Source organism: Crocodylus porosus, unplaced genomic scaffold (assembly GCF_001723895.1).
Source record: "Crocodylus porosus isolate Cpor-Errol unplaced genomic scaffold, CroPor_comp1, whole genome shotgun sequence".
Lineage (NCBI taxonomy): Eukaryota > Metazoa > Chordata > Crocodylia > Crocodylidae > Crocodylus > Crocodylus porosus.
Window position 1 is genome coordinate 227,629,064 of NW_017728886.1, and position 22,027 is coordinate 227,651,090.

General features: G+C 44.4%; 1 protein-coding gene across 1 annotated transcript in view; it reads right to left on the bottom strand.

Moving 5' to 3' along the window:
* The window catches only part of TMEM55A (transmembrane protein 55A), a 51,581-nt gene extending 32,197 nt beyond the window's left edge, over nt 1-19,384 (bottom strand). Inside the window, exons 1-4 of the mRNA XM_019550338.1 lie at nt 19,184-19,384; nt 11,561-11,709; nt 8,964-9,070; nt 4,747-4,870 (exon numbers count right to left, since the gene is read on the bottom strand). Coding sequence (XP_019405883.1) covers nt 4,747-4,870; nt 8,964-9,070; nt 11,561-11,709; nt 19,184-19,289 — 486 coding nt within the window. The 5' untranslated portion in view covers nt 19,290-19,384. The remainder of the gene's footprint in view (nt 1-4,746; nt 4,871-8,963; nt 9,071-11,560; nt 11,710-19,183) is intronic.
* Between the last annotated feature and the right edge of the window lie 2,643 nt (nt 19,385-22,027).

Here is a 22,027-nt window from a genome sequence, read left to right on the forward strand (position 1 = left end):
TTTTTTGCAAGGGATGCACGTGCACCCCCGCCCCACCAACTCCTTGCATATTGGGGCCCCCAGTGAGAAGTAGGCAGGGGCTTTGCCTTGCTCCTCCAATCCCCCTGGGAACAGGAGGAGGACTGCAACAACCCTCAACTTCCCCAGACCAGAATCACCCCAGTCTTGGGAAGATGCAAAGAGCAGAGGAGAGAGGGCTGTTGCAAGCTGAATGCTTGTACTGCTCCCTCTTCTAGAATCACTTAGCGGTAGAAGTTTTCCACCACTAGAAATGAACACTTATAAGCAGTCGTTGTTGAAATACTGTAAACCTCACAGCCCATATATTAAATGAAATAGCTGAACCACTTCAAGGGATGAACCATAGGCAACATAGAAGACTACTTAAGATTCAGAACTTTGGGTCCCACTTACTAAATCTATCACAGCTGTCTACAGCAGTCTTTTCTGTTAAGTATTTACCAACACTGCTACTGCTGGCTCAGCTCCACCAGTGGCAGCAACAGTGGAAATTAGTACAAAAACTTTCTACAATTACTAGAGGTTTCTACAGCATGGTTTGGCAGGTGTTGCACGCTGTCTGGGAGCTGGGGCCACTAGGGCTGAGCGCTGCTGGGTTCCGGGTGACTGATGGAGCTGCACCAGCTCCCAGACAGCGTGCGGTGCCCTGCTGAGCTGTGCTGCACCCATGAGATGGGGCAGCTGCCACATGGGTGCCAGGCGGGGGGGGTGCGGGTGATTCCCGGTGCCCTGCACTGCATGGAGGGGCTCTGCCACGAGCCCTCAGAGGCCCTGATTGCCACTGCCAGAGCCAGTGAGTGCGAGGCTTAAAAAATAAAAAAAGGGGTCGGGACTAGGCTGGGGCCGGTCGGAAGCGGGATGGGGCTGGGCAGGGCAGCCATGTGGGCATCTCCCATGGCTCTCTCTGCCCAGGAAAAGGCAGGAGGAGCCACGGGAAAACCTGCAGCCACCCAGCTGTGCTTGCCTTTCCCCGGCCAGTCTGAACCTCTGAAACAGCATTGAAACTCCTAAACAGATCTGGCCAAATCGAAACAGAGCAGTGATCTGAAACACCAAAACATATCACTGTCCTCCTAAATCGCTGAATCTGAAATCGAAATGAGACATAGCCATTTCACACAGCCCTGGCCTTGGCCAAGAGAGACGTTTCACTGCATATCTGAGAGGAAATGGAAGGGATCTACAAAAAATGAAGGACAGATATACATTCTGGAGTACTGTGTCCAGTTCTGGGCGCTGCACTTCAAGAGAGATGTGGGGAACCTGGAGAGGGTCCAGAGGAGGGCCACTTGTATGCTTGAGGGCCTCTGTGGCCAGCCCTATGAGGAGAGGCTGAGGGACCTGAATCTCTTCAGTCTCCACAAGAGACTGATTGCCGCTGCCAGAGCCAGTGAGTGCGAGGCTTGTGGCTGCCTACAACCTTATCAGGGGCCAGCAGCAGGGACTCAGGGAAAGTCTGTTCCCAGGGCCCCCCTTGGAGTCACCAGGAACAATGGCCACAAGCTGAGGGAGGATAGCTTTAGGTTAGATATTAGGAAAAACTACTTCACGGTAAGGGTGGCCAGAGCCTGGAATAGGCTTCCCAGAGAGGTGGTGCTCTCACCTTCCCTGGAGATCTTCAAGAGGAGACTGGACAGGCACCTGGCTGGGGTCTTGTGACCCTTGCCACCCCCAGTGCTCCTTCCTGCCCGTGGCAGGGGGTCGGACTAGATGATCTGTCGAGGTCCCTTCCAACTCATTGATTCCATGATTCTGAAGAGACAAGGACATCCTAGTCTACCTGTAGTTGGAACACTATGGTAAAAGATACCTTTACAGAATAGTCAACAAACAGTTACTCATGGGAAAAGTAAGAGAGAAAAGAACTATTTCATACTAAAAGTTCCTCTGGAAATCCAACTCTCTCTGGTTTATTATCCTATTTAATGTCAAATAGGGCATAGGTAGAGACCTACCGAATTCAGAGCAGAAGCAGGCTCTGTGGCAGCTCCTTTCACCTTGCAGGTTCCCTCACATACCCCTCCTCATTGCTGACTGGTTGAGGCACCCTATGGGTTCTGCTGCTTGCCGCTGACCAACCGGGAGGCAAAAATGGCACCTTATTTAAAACCATAGATTTTTGCCTCCCTGCCAAATCAAGAGTGAAGGGCAGGCCCCTCTCCCAATCAGTGGGAGGGGGAGAGGGAATGTGGGGAAACCTACAAGATGAAGAGAGATGCTGCACAGCATGCTTCCACCATGAATTTGATAGGTCCCTAGGCAGTGTTATAGTTATAGATCGTGCTTTACTACCATGATACCTTTGGGGACAAGTGTCCAAAACAGCTGTGATCTAAAGCAAAATGCATTCCATCACAAACAGGTCACTTTGAAGCAAAAAACTCAATACAATTTAAGCAAAAAATTAGATTTCACAGATTACTAGATAAAAAATAATTAGGTGCAGTCAGCAAATCTTTTGCTTTCACAATTTTCTAGTACTAGAGAGGTTGCAAGGGCTTATCTTGACACACAAATGACATGGGCTTAAAAATGTGACTAGCAATGTGATTTGAAGAGTCAAACAAAATACCATATTTGAAAAATTAGTTATTTAAAGGCTTAAATGCAGTAGGTATGAGTATAACAATTACTATAGTCTTCTTCATACACGGAATCCCACTTCACAGAAGAACAGAATCTGAAGTCCAAGTAAATTATGGAATTAACAACTTTGATTTTGCCTACAGAGGTAGGAGCACAGATAATTAAAGCCTCAGTGTTTATGAGAATGTCTGAATAAAGATGAACTAGAAGGAGAATTTGATTGCACTGAATCTTTCTAATAAAAGAAAGCTAAGTAAAGGCTTGTCTGTCCTACTTATTTTAGTTTATAAAACTTTGCTTCTGCCAGTACAGATTGAACTAAAGCAGCCCAACACCTAGATTACAACTCTACCCGACTTCACTGTTCAGGCAGGATTCTGGTAGGACTCTATAATGTTTTTTTTAATTTTAGCACTAAAAAGATTACTCATGTTAGAAGATGATTTTTATTAAAAGATTGTATATGGACCCTTTAAAAATTGCTCTTGGTGGTTGAAGACTTTTTTTAAACAGCATCTTACGTAAGTGTACACATACCATGGTCATGCAGTTCTGAAACAGTCCAAATTAAACACATGTGTACCCGCTTAAGTCAGAATTAAACTCATGAGTATGAGCTTAACTTTTCTGATTTCTGAGGCTAAGTACAGACAGTTAAAAAGCCTGAGGCTGAATCAGTTCAATGTAGGCAGCTTCCTTTAAGCTGTATAGGTTGAACTGATAACAAACTGAACTGACATTCAGTTTTCAGTTGGGAAAGGCAGGGAATTTCCCACTTCCCACCTCCCTTCCCAGCTGCTGATTGCTTCAGCCACTGCCACAGTAGGGAGGGAGCAGAAGTCCTTCAGGCCGGATGCCTGCCTATGCAACCCAGCACAGGGGCAGTGGACAGCCCCCACCTTGGGGAGCTTCCCCTCACCCTAGCTCAGGCCCCCAACCTGGGGCAGCCCCAGGGAACTCTGCAGGTTCAGGAAGTGAAGAATTGCCTTCAGCTCTCAGGGTTCCCCAGCCCTAGGCAGCCCAAAGGCTGGGGGTGAGGGAAGCCCTGCAAGATGGGGGCTCCCCAGTGCCTCCATGCTGGGCTAAATGGGGGACACTCAGCCTGAAGGACTCCTTCTCCCTCCCTCCTGTTGTAGCCACTGAAGCAAATCAGCAGCTGGGAAAGGGAAGGGGCGTGGGCTGCCAGGGTCTGAAAGCCCCCACCATAGGGACTTTCCCTCCCCACCACTTGCTGTGCAGACCCTGGCTAGGGAGACTTGGGTTCTGTTCCCCTGCCCCGCCCCCCCATCCATATGGACAGACAGACAAAGTCAGGAAGCAGGCTAAGGACCAGAGGGCCAAGGCAGTCCCTGTTCCATGGGGGCAGGCAACATAGCCCAGGGCTGCAAAGCATCCTAGGATGTCAGAGGACTGAGAGATAACTTGAACCAGGAAGGGATCTGGGACAGAAATTCCATAAGCTAGCTTGATCTAAATGCATTAAGGGATCATGGAAATCAGGAAGTTCAAGAAAAGGATACACAATTATTTGAGGGAAGCTCATTTCTCTGTCCTCCCACACAAAAATAATTCAGTTATTTGCTCAAGTTCTCAAATGTTTTCAAATTTAGATATAAACCGAAGTTCCAGTCTTTCAAGGATGATATGTGCTTGTCTTCACCTGCTTGGTTAGAGTTAAGCATGCACCCAAGTTCTGCATAACTGGAGTCCAGGCAGAGAACATTTCATCCAAGAGTGCAAGTTCTAGAAAGTTATACATAACTGAAAAAGTTAACTATAACAAGCACCAACTATACTATCTTAACTATCATGGAACATAACCAGTACTTGTACGCTAACAAAAACAGGTCCTTATACAGTTTTCCCCATCAGTAGGGCAATAATTATGGGTTTGACTGATCCCTAGATGCAAGAAATACTGGGAATTCCTTGAACATACATGTGGGAAAAATCCCAGCTACCAACTGTTCAGATATGTTTTTATCTCAAAACATGAAATCAGCTCACCAAGAGCTTTAGTTTCACATCAGTTATAGATGGCTGGGAAGACTCTAGGATGCAATTCCAGGACTTTCGATAGTAGCAGATATGAGAGAGAAAATTTGGCCTTTGAATTCGCAATGCACACTGATTACTTACCAAAAATGTATTTCCACAGTGTCCACACACTACCCTAGTACCATCTGGTTGAACAGGCAAGACAGACTGAGCTGGCTGTTCTTCTGGAATCAACATCACTGGACCAAGATTAATGATGCGTCTACTGGGGTAAGAATATTAAATGCATGTTATCATTAGGCTGGTGAAGGGGAAGGCATATGCAAGTGATTAGCGCTAGATACAAACATGTCTTTATACCTATAAAATGTATTAAAATATTAAAAATGCACTCATTTGGGTCTCTCTCACTACAGGGTTTTCCAAATAGATAAAGGATTTCTTCCCTTCCCCCTGCTCCCACTGGAGGTTATATTACCATCCACTTAAGTGGAAACTATTTCAAGAGAAAAGGCATAGTCAGCAAATGGCAAAGAGCCTGGGGTTTATAAGAACTCTCTCTCAGACATAGTCCATCAAGCCTGGAATAACCAGACGTTCAAGCTTGTGATCTGGGATAGGCAGAAGTGGCCAGAGAAAATATGCAGCAGAACTAAGGAATATTTTTTGGTCTTCTGGCCAAAATTATTTCCCCAATCAGTTTCTACCCTGATTAAAAATGAGGCATTGCTCCCTATTATTTCCTCCAGCCAAATTGCTTCTTCCTGCCCTACCCAGTTCACCCTAAACCAAACCAGGCAAACTCCCTATACCTTTTGTAGCCAAAAAGTCAGTCAATCTCGTGGATCAGAAGAATACTGGAAATGCTAAGATTTGCTTAATCAAAAACTTTTAATACACTAAACCCAGGGTGTCAAACTCATTTGGTCCCATTAACCAGATCCAAACTATGGGGCTTCTTGTAGGCTGCAGAGCCCACCTCTGGCAGCAGAGCAATCAACAGTAGCATTAACCCCTTAGGTTCTGGCAGCTGCGCAATTCTTGCTTCAGACCTACAGTCCTAACAGGGATCCAAAACTGGGAATTCACTAGTGGAGCAAGCAACATTAACTGCCCTGGTGCTGCCCTTGCCAATGTAATTGCTCTGGTAGCCACTGGGATTAATGCCCCCCCCCCCCCCGAAAGTCCTAGAGGCCACATGTTTGATACCCCTGCATTCATCTAACATCAAGTTCACCCTACCGATATATATCAGTGCCATATCAGATTGGCACTGATAAAAGCAAAATTAACATCAGCAGCTATTGGCTTTTTTGGCTGGTATAGCCAACAATGTACCAATAAATGTAATATGCCTTCTGGCTGGGGCCCCCAGACACCATGCACAGGTGCACAGCTGCATGCATGAACACAGCCAGGAACACACTCAGGCAGTGTGGAGAGCAGCACCTTGCAGGTAAGTCTGTGGATGGGAAGAAAATGGGGAAGAGGGGGCAAATTAAGGCCCCCTCCACAGTGTGGTAGGGCATGGGGCAGGGGCAAGGTAGTGAATGGAACCCTGCGGCCCAGGCAGGGAATGGGATGGAGCCGTGGGAAGCTCATCCAGGGGATCAGCGTCCCAGCACTTAAAAATTGCAGCGGGGGCACTTGAATTAATGTTCACTGAAAAAGCTTTGGTTCAAGCACCACCAACACCATTTTTAAGCACCGGGATGCTTTTAATTGGAGTGAAGCCCAATGGGGCAAGGGTGGAGATGGGCTGCCTGCTGTGGGCTTGGGGCTCTTTGTCCCAGGAGCCATGTACTGGCCATGCCACACACCCTACTCATCTAGCATCAGAAGGAACAGCTCACCACCACCACTGCCACCAGACAGGCAGGGGATGCGGCATGGCCAGCATGCAGCTCCTGGGGCAAAGGCAGCAGGGTGAAGAACCCCGAGTCCACAGTGGGCAGCCTGCTTCTACCCTGGTGCCGCTCCAGTTAAAAGGATCCCAGCGCTTAAAAATTGTGGTGGCAGTGCTTGAACTAAAGCTCATTCAATGGGCTTTAGTTCAAGTGCCCCTGCCACCATTTTTAAATGCTAGGACAAGCCACCCATGGCTCTGTCCCACTCCCTGCCCTGGCCCCAGGATCCTTCACTGATCTGCCCCTATTCACAGGGGGCCTCAATGTGCACACCCTATGCTGCTTCCCTTCCACAGACTTGCCTGCGGGCCCTGTTTTCCACGCTGCCCGGCTGCATTCCTGTAAATCAGTTATTGTATCGGTATCAGCTGATATGCTTGGTGAATGATTTGCTATCTGTATCAGTGCACCCCAATATGATACTAATAAAGTCACCAATTTCTAGCTCTTAATACCATGTAATGTCAATGTGTGTCATTTGCTTGATTTTATGATCAAATAATCCACACTGGATTATTCCATATTTCCAATTTAGTTATGTAACTTGTTCATGCAGAATGACAGCACATGAAAAAAAAAAAAAGATAGGAAAATTCTCATTGAGTTCTGCTCATTTCTGGCACTGGAAACCTGACAGCGGTATGGCGGTGGGAAACAACAAAGTCTTGCAATGCACAAGGTCTCTCTCCCTCTGTCATACTGGCAGAGTTAAGATTTGCAGACACTATCGTTGAGCTGGTTCCTCTTTAGAATAGGTGGCAGGATTCACAGCAGGCCATTCTCTGTGAAGGGCTCTCTACAGAAGGAACTGCCTACAGACTGGTCAAAAATCTGCTCAGTTATCCCCACAAACAAGGCATATCTTAGAGCTGCTCAAAAGGTATCACTGTTGGAAATGATCATTTAATAAGATTAGGGTATTTAGGTTTTTTGCTGCATTTTTACCTGTATATTAGATACTGTGACAAAAGCAGGACAAGAAATGTCTGTCTCATCCTGCAAGTATGTCTGAGATTTCAGAAGCTTTTCTTCTTCTGCACTGGCACAAAACAAGACGTTTTCAAGCTTTCCCAAGAGGAAAGATGCCCTTCCCATGCTCCAGATCAAGGTTGGTGGTCAGTGCAGATAATGTGGTGTAGGCTTTGCTCTGCCTAATTGGTTCAGTTGCAGCTCCTGCACTTTGCAGTTAAATGCTGGGACGCTGATCCCCTGGACAAGCCACGCACAGCTCTGTCCAAGGGATCAGCGTTCTGACACCCGGAGAGGGTGGGAGGGAGGGAGGGACAGAGGAAGAGATTACTGCTATATAGAGCCTGTTATGGCACTCATCAGGGAGTTGTGTATAATTAATATTTTCTTCTTGCAATGAATATTTAATTATGTATACAAAGCTCCAACAGGACAGGCTGAGACTCACACTAGAACACCTGCATGTGCCTTGATTAGAACACTCACTTGAGACATGATGCAGGAGACCCAGGTTAAAGCCACTGCTCTAAAATCAGGCACTAAAAGGATTTGAACCAATGTCTCAAACACCCTAGGTATCTGTCAGGATCAGCAAGCTATCAGCTCCTTGCAATTGTAGATGCTTCAAATTTAATGGGAAATCCCCTTATGGATATAAAAAGAATTCTTCACTGACATAAAACTTTTCACATGCTGTATGAAAAGACTCAGGTTTTAACTAAGCTAGTGTTTTCCAATTGGGAGGGGGAGGAAACAGCTGAAAAATTCCAACCAGTTCTAGTTACAACTAGGATAGTCAGAATTTCACTCATGGTACTCAAGTATGCACCAGAACCATCCTATGCATTGAGAGAGGCCTCTTTTTTTAAGGCTGGAAGAACACAACATCAGATTGCTTAAGTCAGCTAATTATTCTAAGTAAAGAGTAGCAATACATCTTCAGGGTGTTTTGAAGAGGAAAGGATAGGTGACACTTCTTCAAAGAGATATTGCAAGTTTTCACAGTTTATGAGCTATAAAAAGGGGTGTAATAAAGTAAGTTGTGTACTTGCCACTTTTCTGGGGAAAATAAGACGCAGCATTTACCAGAATTTAAGTGTTCACTCCATTGTATTGTTACTGCCTTCATATATTCCTTGTAAATCATATAAACATGCAACTTAAGTGAAATACCATTCCATAAAAAATAGAGATATTTGAAGCCAATCCAAACAGACTATAGTTACTATGGCACAAGGTATTATTTTTTCTTTAAGTATGTTAACATAATGAATCAGGTAAATTAATATCGGCCAGAGTTCTACACAAATGCTTGTAAATATAGTTTTAATGAAATGATCAAAGTCTATACTTTCTTTATTTTATAATGACTTAAATATCTGTGTACCTTTAGCTAGTTATTTACCATATTTGCATTACAATATAATCCTAGTAATTTTATTATAAATGAAATGGAACTACTGCAGTTAAGAATTTTCTTACCAGTTGGGTCTTGGACAGCCTATTCTTCGAGATGTATCCTTACAGATTAGGAGACAATTACATGGGCATCTAACATACTTCTTCCCTGAAGGAGGGTTTTTGATTGGCTAGACCAGAAAAAGGAGACAGAAATTAGACTTGAAATAATGAACTTTAAGGAATTCAAAAATAAAGCAAAGGTATGGCCATATGGACATCTTAGCCACTCTGAAAAGAATGAGAGAGCTGCTACACCACAGCATGCAGCAGATGATACAGTTTAACTGCCAATGGGATATGGCACTATGGTCACATCATCCTTCAATGCTGTGAGCTCCAGTCTCGTCTACCAGGCACACATGTAATGAGCTCTCTGCCTCTACCACACTCTCCTTCTCAGTTTCCTGGACCTAATCCTGATTAGGTTTGTATGAATCTGTATCAGTGGTACTCAAATCTTTTGGCCCCATGGGTCAGATGATTGGCACCTGGCTGGATCAGGCCTCACGCATCTTGGCCCCATGCACCCAATATAGTGTGCAAGGCTTTTATATAGCCTGTGGGGCTCCCCACGGGTTTTCAAATTTGGCAGCAGGGGAGCAGCAATTCAGGCTGTCCCACTGCCAAGTTTTCAGTCCCATGGGGAGTTCTGAGGGCCAGATGATCCCCAGCCCACAGGCCAGATCTGGCCTACTGAGCTGTGTCAAACACCATTAGTTTATATCAATATAAATTAGCTAATAGTCCTTAACTTGATAGCAAATGGAGCCAGGTTAGAGTTGGAGCAACTTAGTTCCATTTATTTCTGCAGAATTATGCACTGTAACAGCTAGTATTAGTATCCTGCTAAAGACAGAGTACGCACATATACTTAAGGTATTGCAATAAAAAAAGTCACCATGAGGTAAATTAGGGTGTGAATTAATAGTGGTTTAAGGTAGTGGTGCCCAGTTTCCCACCCCTTGCATGCCAGATCTGGCTGGTGGTCCTTATCTGGCACCTGGACTGGGCACAGCGAGCACCATTTAGCCATGAAGAGGCAGGCAGGAGGCAGTATGGTCCTAAACCAGCCCCAAGGAGAGTGAAGTGGGGAGAAGGAGGAACAGCCTGGCCCTGACAGCCATATAGGGCTTGCTGCTTGGCAAGCTGGCAGGGCAGGGAGGGTGACCATATTAATAGTTACTGCTCCCCTGCTATCAGATTTCCCAATCCAGGTGGAGCCCCACAGACCAGATGCCAAGGCTCCACGGGTTGTATCTGGCGCATGGGCCAAAGGTTGAGCACCCCTGGTTTAAGCTACTCCACTAATTGCCTTGCTGCATGCTCTGACAAATGCAAGTTAGCTAACTCCTCAATGAAAGTAGGGCAAATTGCTTTGTGGTAAGGCTAAAAGTACACATACAGGCAGTGACCATAGAGAACCTGTACTGTTAAGTTCACACCCTAACTTATCCCCAGTAGTTTCTATAATCACAACTATAATATACAGCCACCAGTGAACATATGTATAAAAAACAAACCAAGGATTTTATGACCCAGTGGAAAAAGTGAAACATTCATATCCTGAGAATTGTAATTGCATTAAGCATTAACTTAAATGTTTTTTAAACAAATAACCTTGCTTGAAGTAGTAAATGGATAAGCTTTGCCTTTTCATGATGAACCCACTGACTGCACGGAGGTTCAGTTCAGTGAAAACAAGATATTTCAAAATAAAGTAGAACCTGGATACTTCACAGGGTTAGGTCCTCCCTCTTCTGTGAAGATAAGGATTTCCAGAGTAACCAGAGGAATACAGAGACACAAACAGCAGGACTGCTAAGCTTTTATTTCAAATGGCATTTCTTTGCTGATTAGCTGTACAGGACTACTAAGTGAAAAAGCAGTGCCCTTTGAAGAAAGCCACACCAAACAGCTGACTGGTTTGCCCTTAATTTGGCAACTTGCTGCAAATCAAGCTGCTTCCAAACCACCTGGATAATGACCACCTCTCTGTTCTACTACATCAACTACTAACACAGGAATTCAGCTTCTATGTTTCCTCTCAAAGGAAAATCATAAATATCAAAAAGCTGAGAGATGTACTCTTGATAATGCTACAGGAGTTCACACTATCAGTTGGCAGGGGAAAAAGGGTTTTACTGTTAAAAGCCAAATTACCATTTTTCTTTTAAAAACATCACATAGATCTGTCAGATTTTTTTTTTTGGGGGGGGGGGGAGGAAGACAGGAAGGGGCTCATAACCAGTTATCATTACTAAGTTAAAACTAAATGTTCTCAACACTTTCAGTGTTAACCAAACTAGGTAAGATAGCCATACTTTTCCATTTTGCCCAAAGAATCTGTCAACTGTCCATAAGCATCTTCACTTTCCTTAACATATTTCTGATATACTTTCATTTTAATTGACACAGTTAGCAATAACAACTACAATTATTCGACACTTCTCATTATAGAATACTATAACCCTTTGGCAAAGCTTTAAATCACAATACCCTCAAATTTGTCTGCTAGTTCATTTTAGTAGTTACGTGGACATGGGACCTACCCTTTATAGGTAACAGGAATTGATAACAGCATGTCAATAACAACAGAAAAAGCTAAAAACCCAATTTACCGTAGCTTCATTGCAAACTGTGCACTTAACAACATGCTGGTGAAGCTTGCCATCCAAATTGATTAAAGACTGGCACACACGGCAGTTTATTACAGGAACACCACTGGCATCTGGACTGGCAATGGCGGTATATGGAGGTGGGAGTTCCGCTGCAGAGAAATAATGAAAAAAAGTTTAAAAAAAACCCAAACCCATAGAGATCCCAGGCTCACTCTTCACCAGATAAATACTTCTGTCAATTAAAAATAGTTTGAAACAAGAATAAGAGCATTACTAGTTGGTATGATAATATGAGTAACTGTCAAACTAACTGCACTTATGAGTTTTTTATAAAGGGTCATTAGTCCTACTTCAATGTAAAGAATACTGACAATTCAGAAGCATTACATGACACAATAAGGAAGCAAAAAAGACAGAACAACTACCCCTGTAACCCTGCATTGTTGTTCTCTGAGCATTTGGTACCAGATTCTCTCACTCCAAAAAAGTCAAAGAACAAAAGAAGTTCTTTAAGAGTTAGCACTGATTTCTGAAGGATAAGGAAGAGTTATATAAAACAGACATAGCTGGAGAACTCGGAGCAAAAATGAAATCATCCAAAGAGGGTGAAACACTAGGACAAGTATTTTTAGTGCAATATAAAAAGGTGGTACTAGAAGCAGCCAAAGAAAGTTAGAGAAAGTGAAATTCAGAATTTCAAGAGTCCCCTTCTTTCCAAGTCCATAAGCTTAATCCTGTAACATGTAGCAACCCTTAAGGTCCTGAGACCCTTCACCTTTCACTGAAGGTAGCTCTTCTGAGAGGCCTACCAATATTTCTAGAAATGGGCCTTCCTGCTGATCCAGCCACCCTTGACCACTGGACACTTGGACTCCCCAAACACTATGATTATCTCATAGACAGCCCCTAAAAATACCTGCAAGCTAGTTGTTCCCATCAGCATAATCTCAATTGCTGAGTCTAAGAATCCCCAGAAATGTCTCTCTTTCTTGAGGCATCTGGAATTCTTTTAGTTAATGGCCCATTTCTCTGAGCGCTTTCATTATAGTGGGGTTAATTTTCCTGTTACAAGCAGAAAATAACTTGGGGGCCTGTCCCAACAATAGCCCCCCCTACCCGTGCTTGTGAGTGGCAATTTATCTTCACCTAATTACACAATGTCAAGAGATACTTAACAATTTTGCCTTCTCCCTTTTCTTTAGGTATGCATTCCTCAATTCCTTGGATTAAACTATGTTCCAAAATCATAAAGATTACCCGCAGATGGCATAATATAATCCAAACAGTGATAAAATCAGCATAAATGATCAAAGTATAACACTGGCTTTTCAATGAAACTACATGGCATATCATAAAACAAACTCAAAAAAACATGCATGATATCCCACAAATGCCTCAAAATATTGTGGGAATCATAACAGTCTCTCAGTGGAAGTTTGCAGCACACTATGTGATATTTGGCCCTGGCAAGAATGGAGTGAATGTAATAACACACTGAATCATCTTGGGGTTCTTGCTTCTTTTTTAAGAGGGAAAGTTTTAGTCATTTAAAATTGCTCCTTTAAATGAGGAATAAGGGCCCACAACATGCTGAGCCAGCAGATTTCCCTTTTTCCACTCTCTACAGAAGGCAGAAAGGAAGAGGGTACCAGGTCCATGCTACAATTCAGAAAGACAAAAAAAGAATTTCAGTAGGCAAAAGATGATACAAGGAGTCTTATACGACAACATTCATAAATACCTTTAATCTCTTGTTTTATTAAGACACTAATTTGCATAAATATACTCAGGAGTAGAAAAAAAAAAAAACATAACTGAAGCCTAAAGCCAGAAAAGGTATGAAATGTGAAAAGCTCCCTTTAAGTTACAGAGCCAAGACACACTAAAACAAACTCTACAGTAGCTCACATTTGAAGCTTTTGTTAGCTCCTCAGAGAAACCAAAACGGACATTTTATTCCTGTTTAAAAGAACAGCTACTAGAAAAAAATTAAAATATGACCATCACAGCTGAAAGGCCTAGCATTAGCTCTACCAGGTTTCTCTAGGCATGGGGAGCCACAACATATCCTTTCTTTACTCCGTTACCGTAAGCAGGTTAGGTGCATATAACAAGAATGCTAACCCATCTCCAAATGTTGGACACTGTCCCTCCCCACTATAACAAAACAAAACAAAACGCCCAACAGTTAACCTCAGTTTTGGTAGTTCATAAAAAGCAACTCAAAACACTAATAGAATTTGACTCCAAGTCAAAGAAGAACAGAATTTCTGTAAGTCTGTCATTTGCCCTGGAGTAATTCTGGGGCGACTTCCCCAAGTTATATAGATTCTCCAGAGTTACAAGTGCACAGCCAAAGCAGACATTTCATTAGTTTGGATATGTTCACTTTCATTTTTTCAGCCTCTGCTAACTTCCCTTATAGGAACTAATAACCTCTTGTGGATGTTTCAAATTATCATTACAACGTTCTTACTCTTAAATTGTTTGGTTTCTAGACTAGAAAACCACCCTGATGAATGTTTCTGGGAAAGTCATCTTTGCCTGTATCACAAAATGATACTAAGAATGTGGAAATAACAGTACCTACTGCTAAAAGATACTATAAGCACACAAGTCAAGATGACAAATCAAATTCAGGCTAAACATTTAGGAATCTGAAGTTTAAAAATATTTTCTACCATCCATACACTTAACACGAAAAACCTCAGTAGATCATCACAGCTACAGGTTTTAAAAAAAAAAAGGTGGGACCAGACACCAGCAGAGATGTCATTAGGCAGTGCATGCTTGAATGATTCTAGGAGAGAAGCAGGCTGGGGTTGGGGTGGTGCCAAGCTTGGGGTGGCTGGCAGTGGTGCTGGGAGGGAAGGTGGGGGGGTCTAGGGTGAATTTTGGGGTGCCTGCTTGCCCTGAGCGCCGGGAAGAGCCTGGTGCTGCTGCCAGACCACAGCAGCAGCCTGCTCTCATCCTGTGCGCAGATCCAGGGGCATGTGCTCCTGGGGAAGAGCCTGGCGCAGCCCCGCAGCCTGCCTGGGGTGCACCTAGCAGCGAGAACTGCACCCTGCACCAACTGACATTCCCTACTTTGCTCCCTGCTCAACCTGAGGACAGGCCGACACCACCTGCCTGCAGCCATTGGGTTGTGCCGCATCTTTCCCCCTGCCCCTTCCCCTACAGACTTACCTCACATAACAAATTTTCCTTGCATATAACAAATTTAGGGTGTAAAAATTGTCATTGCATAAGAGCAAATTTGCATATACAGAACCCACAAAAAGCAAGGGAAACATGTAATATGGTTAGCCCCAAGAAGATGAGAAGATACTTCCATCACCCTTTAACAACTTTCAATGTCAGATATTCAGAAAGGCAGAGTCCATCTCCAAGGGGAACTGAATCTATATTTCCTTGATCAGACTGGATGGCTGGGACACAGGCCTATAAAAGGAAATTGTAAGTGAATAATCTTCTGGGGAAAATACATTATTGCTTTAATCACAGCACCCCAAACTGCAGCCCACCTCCAGCCACTGCTCTGTGGACTCTTCCTGGTGGATCATGTAATAGTCCAGTCCCTGCAACCTGGCTTTCCAAGGGTACAGTCCAGGAGAAGGTTTCTCTTGGTGTGTACTGCAAAATAACCATGTTGGTAAACCAACATGCTTCACAAAACTGAGAAGATATTTACTGCTGCCACTAACAGGTTGTAGGGTATATCTGAGCATTCCTGCTATAGACATGCTGCCAGGCCACTTCTTTGAGGAGCATACTTTGCTGCTCCCTCCTACTTCAGAGGACCATGTGTGCCTAATATTTGCTTGCTGTGGCATATACACTAATAGTTTAGACTTTTCTAATCATTTACCTAACAGGCCATGATCTTCTGGGACATTATACCTGGGATGAACCCCTAACACAATCCTATGCACTTTAGAGAGATCCCACCTTTCCGCTTGTGTGAAAAGAAGCTCCCTGCAGGTCTGGTGCTTCCAGTGCACCATACCTTGGGAGTATGTAAGCAGCTACAGACTCCTTAATAAGAAAGAAACAGCTCTTCCTCTTCAAAAAATGTCTTGGTAACAAAATTAAGTCATTCCCAGAATACAAAGAACACACCCAGCACTTAATATAGTCTATTAGCCCAGGTAAGAACAAGCTAGTAGGACCCAAAATACAGGGAGGGCAATAAGGAAAAAGCTCTCTTCCCATTGGGAAAGGAATACTGACCCTAAAAGCCAGAGTCCTTCGTAGTTTAAGGAAGTACATAGGCTGGGTACTGTAGCTTATTAGAACTCACAGTCCAGGTATTCAGGCACCAGTTCTGCAGTTACCCTTTCTTCTTCTTTGCTTTCAGTTAGCTATTCCCGATAACCTCTCTCTCCTATTTCACAGGCCTGCATACTGCTTTTAGTTTTAGCTAAAAACCTTAACTCAGGTGTGGAAATGAACAACAGTGAAGTGCTGGATGCACTGTCAAGATACTCCAGAAGGCTAGGTTTTGTATCAGTCTGAATAAGAGATGTACACTTAACTATAATGACTACAGGACTAATAAAACAGTATCTTTTTGCCTACTTTGTTCTAATTTTTTTAACTTGATATAGTGTCTAGCAAATAATTGCATATGCCAATAAAGTTGTATTTAGTTCTGCTTGACCTTAAACTAAATACTATAGCTGTGGGCCCCACAGCATATTAGTACATCTTGTAGCTTCTCTTTAACTGGAGAAAGATGTGTATTGTGTTGCTGCACCACGCCATCTGCACGTGCCTTTGCAAAATCCTAGATTCATACATGGATAGTGTACTGAACCCTGGAAACTGCACAGGAGCCAAAAGGAGGGTTATCAAATTTATGAGGGATTCTGAGGGCATACGGTCACAGCTGACATAGTACTTTGCCAGGCCTGCCTGGGCAGAGATGCGGAAGTGCTCTCCAACTAGGGCAGAAAACAACTTCTCCCTTCTCTCATTGATGCTAGCTCTACATACTGCAGAGTCCCTTTTCAACTAGCAGACAGCCTTCTTACGAGTAACTGACTGACAGAGGCAAATACCAGGAAACTATAGTCAGCTTATGTAATGTGTCAGAAAACTTGAACCCATTCTTGCAGAACAAAATAAAGGAAGAATACATGTGCCCTTATAAATAAAGGGAAGCAAGGATTTCTTAGGCCAATATCTTCTGTTAGACTAACTGCATAGTTGAGATACAGCTATGCAGTTGGTCCAATAAAAAGATATTACCTTAAAAAATCCTTGCCTCGCATAATTCCTGGACCATCATGGCTACAACCCCACCCTGCTACTACATTTACAAGCAACTTTTATGAACTGTAAGGTATACAAGATTGTTGTTCCAAGTACTTCTTTGGTGAACAAAAGAACTCCATTCACAAGGACTCTGCACCTCTTCTGTGGGAGAACAGAGTTGTTAATACCATGCAGTCATTTGAATTCACCTTCCAGGCCCTCTCTTGACCACAACATGCACATATACCAAGTACTGGCTGGGTTCTTGTGACCCTGAAAGCTATAAGCATTTTGTTTTTTCCTCCATTTCAACAGTCAATATTATTAGGAATAAGACAAGTCAGAGCCAAGTGCTACATCATAAGCTTAAACCTGGGTTCAAGCCTGAGTCACTGCACTGAATCATCCCCATTACATAATTAATAATCTGAAGTGTACAGACATACAGAGAGAATAACGAATACTTTTAAAAAGCCACTGAACATGAGAATTCTTATCCTTTTAAAAAAATATACTGGTTTCTAAAGTGGTTAGGAATAGCCTTCTATTCAGAACTGCCTCCTGTGCAGGCAATCCTACATAATTAAATTCCACCTTAAATCTAATATCCAAGACCTCTGGTTTGGGCCTGGTACTGGCCTGTGCTATTCAAAATGTCAGGTGATTGCTAGTATGTTCCCAGAGCATTAGCAGAGCTGCGTTATTACCATATATCTAGCAAGAAAAGAACCCTATTTTCCGTCAGCTTAAAGGTCAGATCATGGACAACTGGTGCCTTCCAAGTCTGGGGAGGCACCAGATCACCGATGGGGGGCGGGGGGGGGGCATGACCGATCACCAACTGGGGGGAAGGGGTCCCCCAGCAATCAATCACTGAGCCAGCGGCGAAACTTGAAGTGCATTTCCGATTTCACAGCTGGCACTTCCAGGTGGTGCATGGCCAATCTCAGGGGGTGCACGTGCACCCCCATAAGTCACCAACAGATCAAACTAAATACAAACTGGTTTGCAGGTAGCATTTATCCATTTTAATTTAGAGTCCCATCTACCATATATTCCTGTGTAAAATCGCATGTTGTTTTAGCTCTCGTTATTGTTATTATTCAGGAAAACTAGAGGTTACCCATCTTGTAACAAATGAGAAAGTTAGGGTGCATTTCCACCTCCTTGGAAGGCACTGAGAGCAGGACTGGAATCTTGCATTTGAAATGCTCCTACTAAAGCTGAACTAATCTTATTTAGCTTTAACAGTCTGAGCTTTTTCCGGCACTCTGCTTGTTCAAAAGGTTTACCTAGCTCAAAACCAAAACAATACAAAACATACAAAGTAGAGGGTTTTTATCCCCACATATTCAAAATTTAAGTGTACTAATGTTCTTAGCTCCAAGTTTGGGTGGCTTCGTTAAGTAATAAAACCTAAATCCCTATCACTGAGCAGACCTGAATGGGCCACTTTCCCCATACCTATAAAGAACCACAACATGAATTTAAGTCACAAATAGACTAGCACATAAACCTGGCTTTTTAAAAATATGCCTTGTCACATGACACTCACAGTGATGCCTGTTAAATAGCCAGTCCAGGCTGCACAGCTGCTACTGCTTGGTACCAGTCTGCCCAGCAAAGTAGCACTGCACTACCTGGTGTCCACTGGTACATGGCTTTGATAAGCAGTGGAGATTAGATGGAGATTTCTGAGCATTTCCCCCTACTTGACTTCTTTCAGAAATCCTTGCAGCAGTCCCAGTTCTGTACCCCTGAGCTCCCCCCAAAAAGTCTGGCTCGTGACAATGAACTGTTCTTTGGGCTTATGCCTGCCCCTAATTAAGGGGAAAGACTAAAGCCCAATAATTAAAGCTTTAACATGTGAAGTGGTGACTGTAAATAAACGGGTCCCAGCTTGTTCTGCAGCTGGGAACCACACGGGATTTTTTTACTTCCCATGTGAATTGGGGGATCCACGCTGCCCTTCCCCTAGCACTACCTGTTGTCCCGCAGCTTTCCCGCAATTCCAGGAGAGAGAGAGGAGCCGGGCCGCCGAGCAGCGTGACTCCGAGTGAACAATGGGCTGGAGCAGGAGGGAAATCTCAAGGCCGGGCAGGACCCCCGCCCCCGGCCTGCGGGGCTGGGAGTGTCACCGGGAGAAGCCCGCAGCGGGCGGGCAGGGCTGGGCCCCCCGCCCGGGGAAGGCAGCCGGGGCCCTCGGAGAAGTTGAAGCTCCCCCGTGGCGGGGCCGGGAGCCCCTCAAGGGCACGGCAAGGAGGCGCCCCCAGCCCGATGGCTGCGGAGGCAGCGCCTTGCAAACTCATCGCCCTGCCTCTCCTGCCGGCAGCGCCGCGGGCCCTGCAGCCGCTCCGCGGGCCTTACCTCGGGGGCTGCCGTCGGGCAGGTAGGGAGGCGCGGTCGGGGTGACGCTGCCGGAGCTGGGCGCCGAGAGCAGCGGGGACCGCTCGTCCACCCCCTCCGCAGCCATGACTGCGGCACCGGCAGCAGCAGAGAGGAGCTGCCGGGGAAGAGCCCTTCTCTCTCGCTCTCTCCCTCCGTGTGTCACAAGGCAGGGGGAGGAGAAGCAAACAGAGGAGGTTGGGAGTGGGGCCGGGAGGGAGGAGGGGAAAAAAACCCGGAGGGGGGATGGGACTAGGCAGCGCTGCCTCCGTCCATCTCTGCCACGAGCTGATGGATGGGGGTGGCCAGGGGCAGGCCTTGCCCTGAGAGCAGCCTCTGGCGAAGTTGACAGAGCAGGGGGGAAAGCCGAGGCGATGTGGCACCTCCTGCTGTCTGCCGCCACCACCCCGCCTTGGGAGCAGGGCAGGGCAGGGCAGGGGATCCCTGAGCTTTCTAGCTGCAGCCGGGGTGCTCCTGATGGGAGCTGATCAGGGAAGAGGGCACCTGTGCTTGCCCCTGGCACCTTGGGGCTTGTTCTGCTCAAAGGCCTCTTGCCCTTGCCAGCTTCTCCTGTTCCCTCTTATAGGAGCAACACTATAAGGTCAAGAGTGCCATACGCTGAAAAAGATTTTCATGCACAAATTGTTGGAACAGACATGCATGTTTTCCTGCTTCTACTTTAAGTTGTTAAAATAGGAAAATGACTGTTTTCTCTACTTCCTGTATCCCCTTAGTGGGTGGAACTGTCCCCACCTCCCCCCTTCTCTCAGTCTGGCGGGTTTTCTTGCCCCGTGGTGTCAAGACACAATACAAAATTCAAGTCCAAGATACCCAAGAGAAAAAAGGATGTTTTATAAACCACAAGCTCGTCACAGGTGAGAGGTCAAGATAAATAGCAAAAAAGAGTTACAGAGATGGCATAGAAGGCCGATAGCCTCTATAAAGGAATCTGGTGAAGAGGTAAACTTGCGACTTCATTTTGGAGATCTTTGTGAAGAGGATGGTGGCCTTTAAGACAGATTAAATAGATATAGAAAAACCCACACTCTTTCTGTTTTTGAGTCTGCTCATCTGAGCGTGGCCTTCTGGTTTCGCTAAACTCTCTGAGGATGCAAGGCACCACTTAATGTTATTTCTGGCTGAAAGCCCTATCTGGCACCAGCTGGAAATCCCTGAGGGTGGACAGGGGATAACCTTTCCTATTGCTTCTCTGTGTAGATTGCAGAGACAGATGTTTGTCACACTGTATCATCTACATACATCACCAGCTGAACAAAGACTCCCAGGCAAGAATGGCTAATATGTGACATGTAAGTGATAACACAATGCATGCAGTTACTCTGGCTGATGGCATGCTTAAAGTATGAAAGAGATTGCTAGTGTCATCAATGCACCCAGAATCTGGTTATCTAGGGCAACTCAATTTCTTGGAGTCCATTATTTGGTAAATGGTCTTACCTCATTATAAGAACAGTATAATAAGTCTTGATACTGAAGTGATACTAGCCACCACAGTCAGATATTTCGTTAGTATTATCATAACAGTGTTATAAAGGAAGGTCAGGTGCCTTCCTTCATAATGATGTTTTTATAAGATATATTACTTAAAGAAGGTTTTCCACATTGATGCTCTTCCATCAGAAAATGCTGATTCCAAAAGATTTAAATGTTTTGAATGAATGTCTTGATTTCATCAAAAGCTTTTGTTGCAAATGATCTAAATGTTTTATGCATATTTCAATGCTGTTTTTTTTTTTATTGTAATATATTGGTAATATAATCAATGCTGTATTTACTTGCATGCCATTTTTTCCTGAAAATTAGCCATGCAAACTGGGGCACATGTTCTAAGTGAGGAAGCTAATTTCTGTACTAGAACGGAAGCTTGGGAACACTGGAAAGGTGGCATAGGGCTGTGCTCTGCACCAGTTTACCTGAAGCTGAGCCTTCCCAGGGCAGGGAGAAAGGCAGAATCGGAGGCATAACTGAGTGCTTGAGTGCCCTGAACAACAGCACAGGACAGTATCATTGGCTGTAGTGCAGCTGTCAGCTTAAATACTGCTCTTTTTTTTGCCCCCACTCAAGGTCTATGTCCAAGACCGGTATCCCAGTTCCCTCCCCTTCATTACGCTATTGGGTGGAGCCCTGTTATCAGCATCATTCCCCTCCTCTTACTGCAAGGCAATAGCCATAGATTTAACTCTGCCACAGCTTTTGCTGAATTATCAACAGCTGCTGGCCAAGCAGCAGTGATGCCAATGATGGGACTTTGCTCCTGTTCCTTGAATCCGGTGCTTTAAGCCTTGAGTGAGCTGGTGTCATGGCAGGTAAGACTCAGAAAAAAATCTTTTTTTCTTCATTCAGGCTTCCTGAAGCAAGTTGTACATCTGATTCAGGGAGGGTAGAAAGAGGAGGAGGCTTAGGGTAGTACTGAATAAATGTGGTATATTATAGCAAAATGAGAAACAGTGTTTTAGCTTTACTGAAGTACTGGACCATTTGCATCTCTTTTGATGCTTCTGTGAATTAAAAATATCAGAATTTTTATTTCAGGATAATGATTTAAATATTGACTTTTCATTCCAATTAGGGACAAAAGGAAATTTTGAAATATTGGAATTTTCCATGGAGCAGATATTCGGAATTTCAGTTAACTAATTACATAAGTAATTAAGTGTGACGAGGCAGCTGGTTGTTAGGCCAAGTACCCTCCCTGTCACCTCAAACTACTGTAATATTCACCTTACAAAATGCTGTAACTAACCCTGCAAAAAAAAAAGAAGAGAAAAAGCAGTTTCAGAGTTATTTCATGTTAAGCTGCATTAA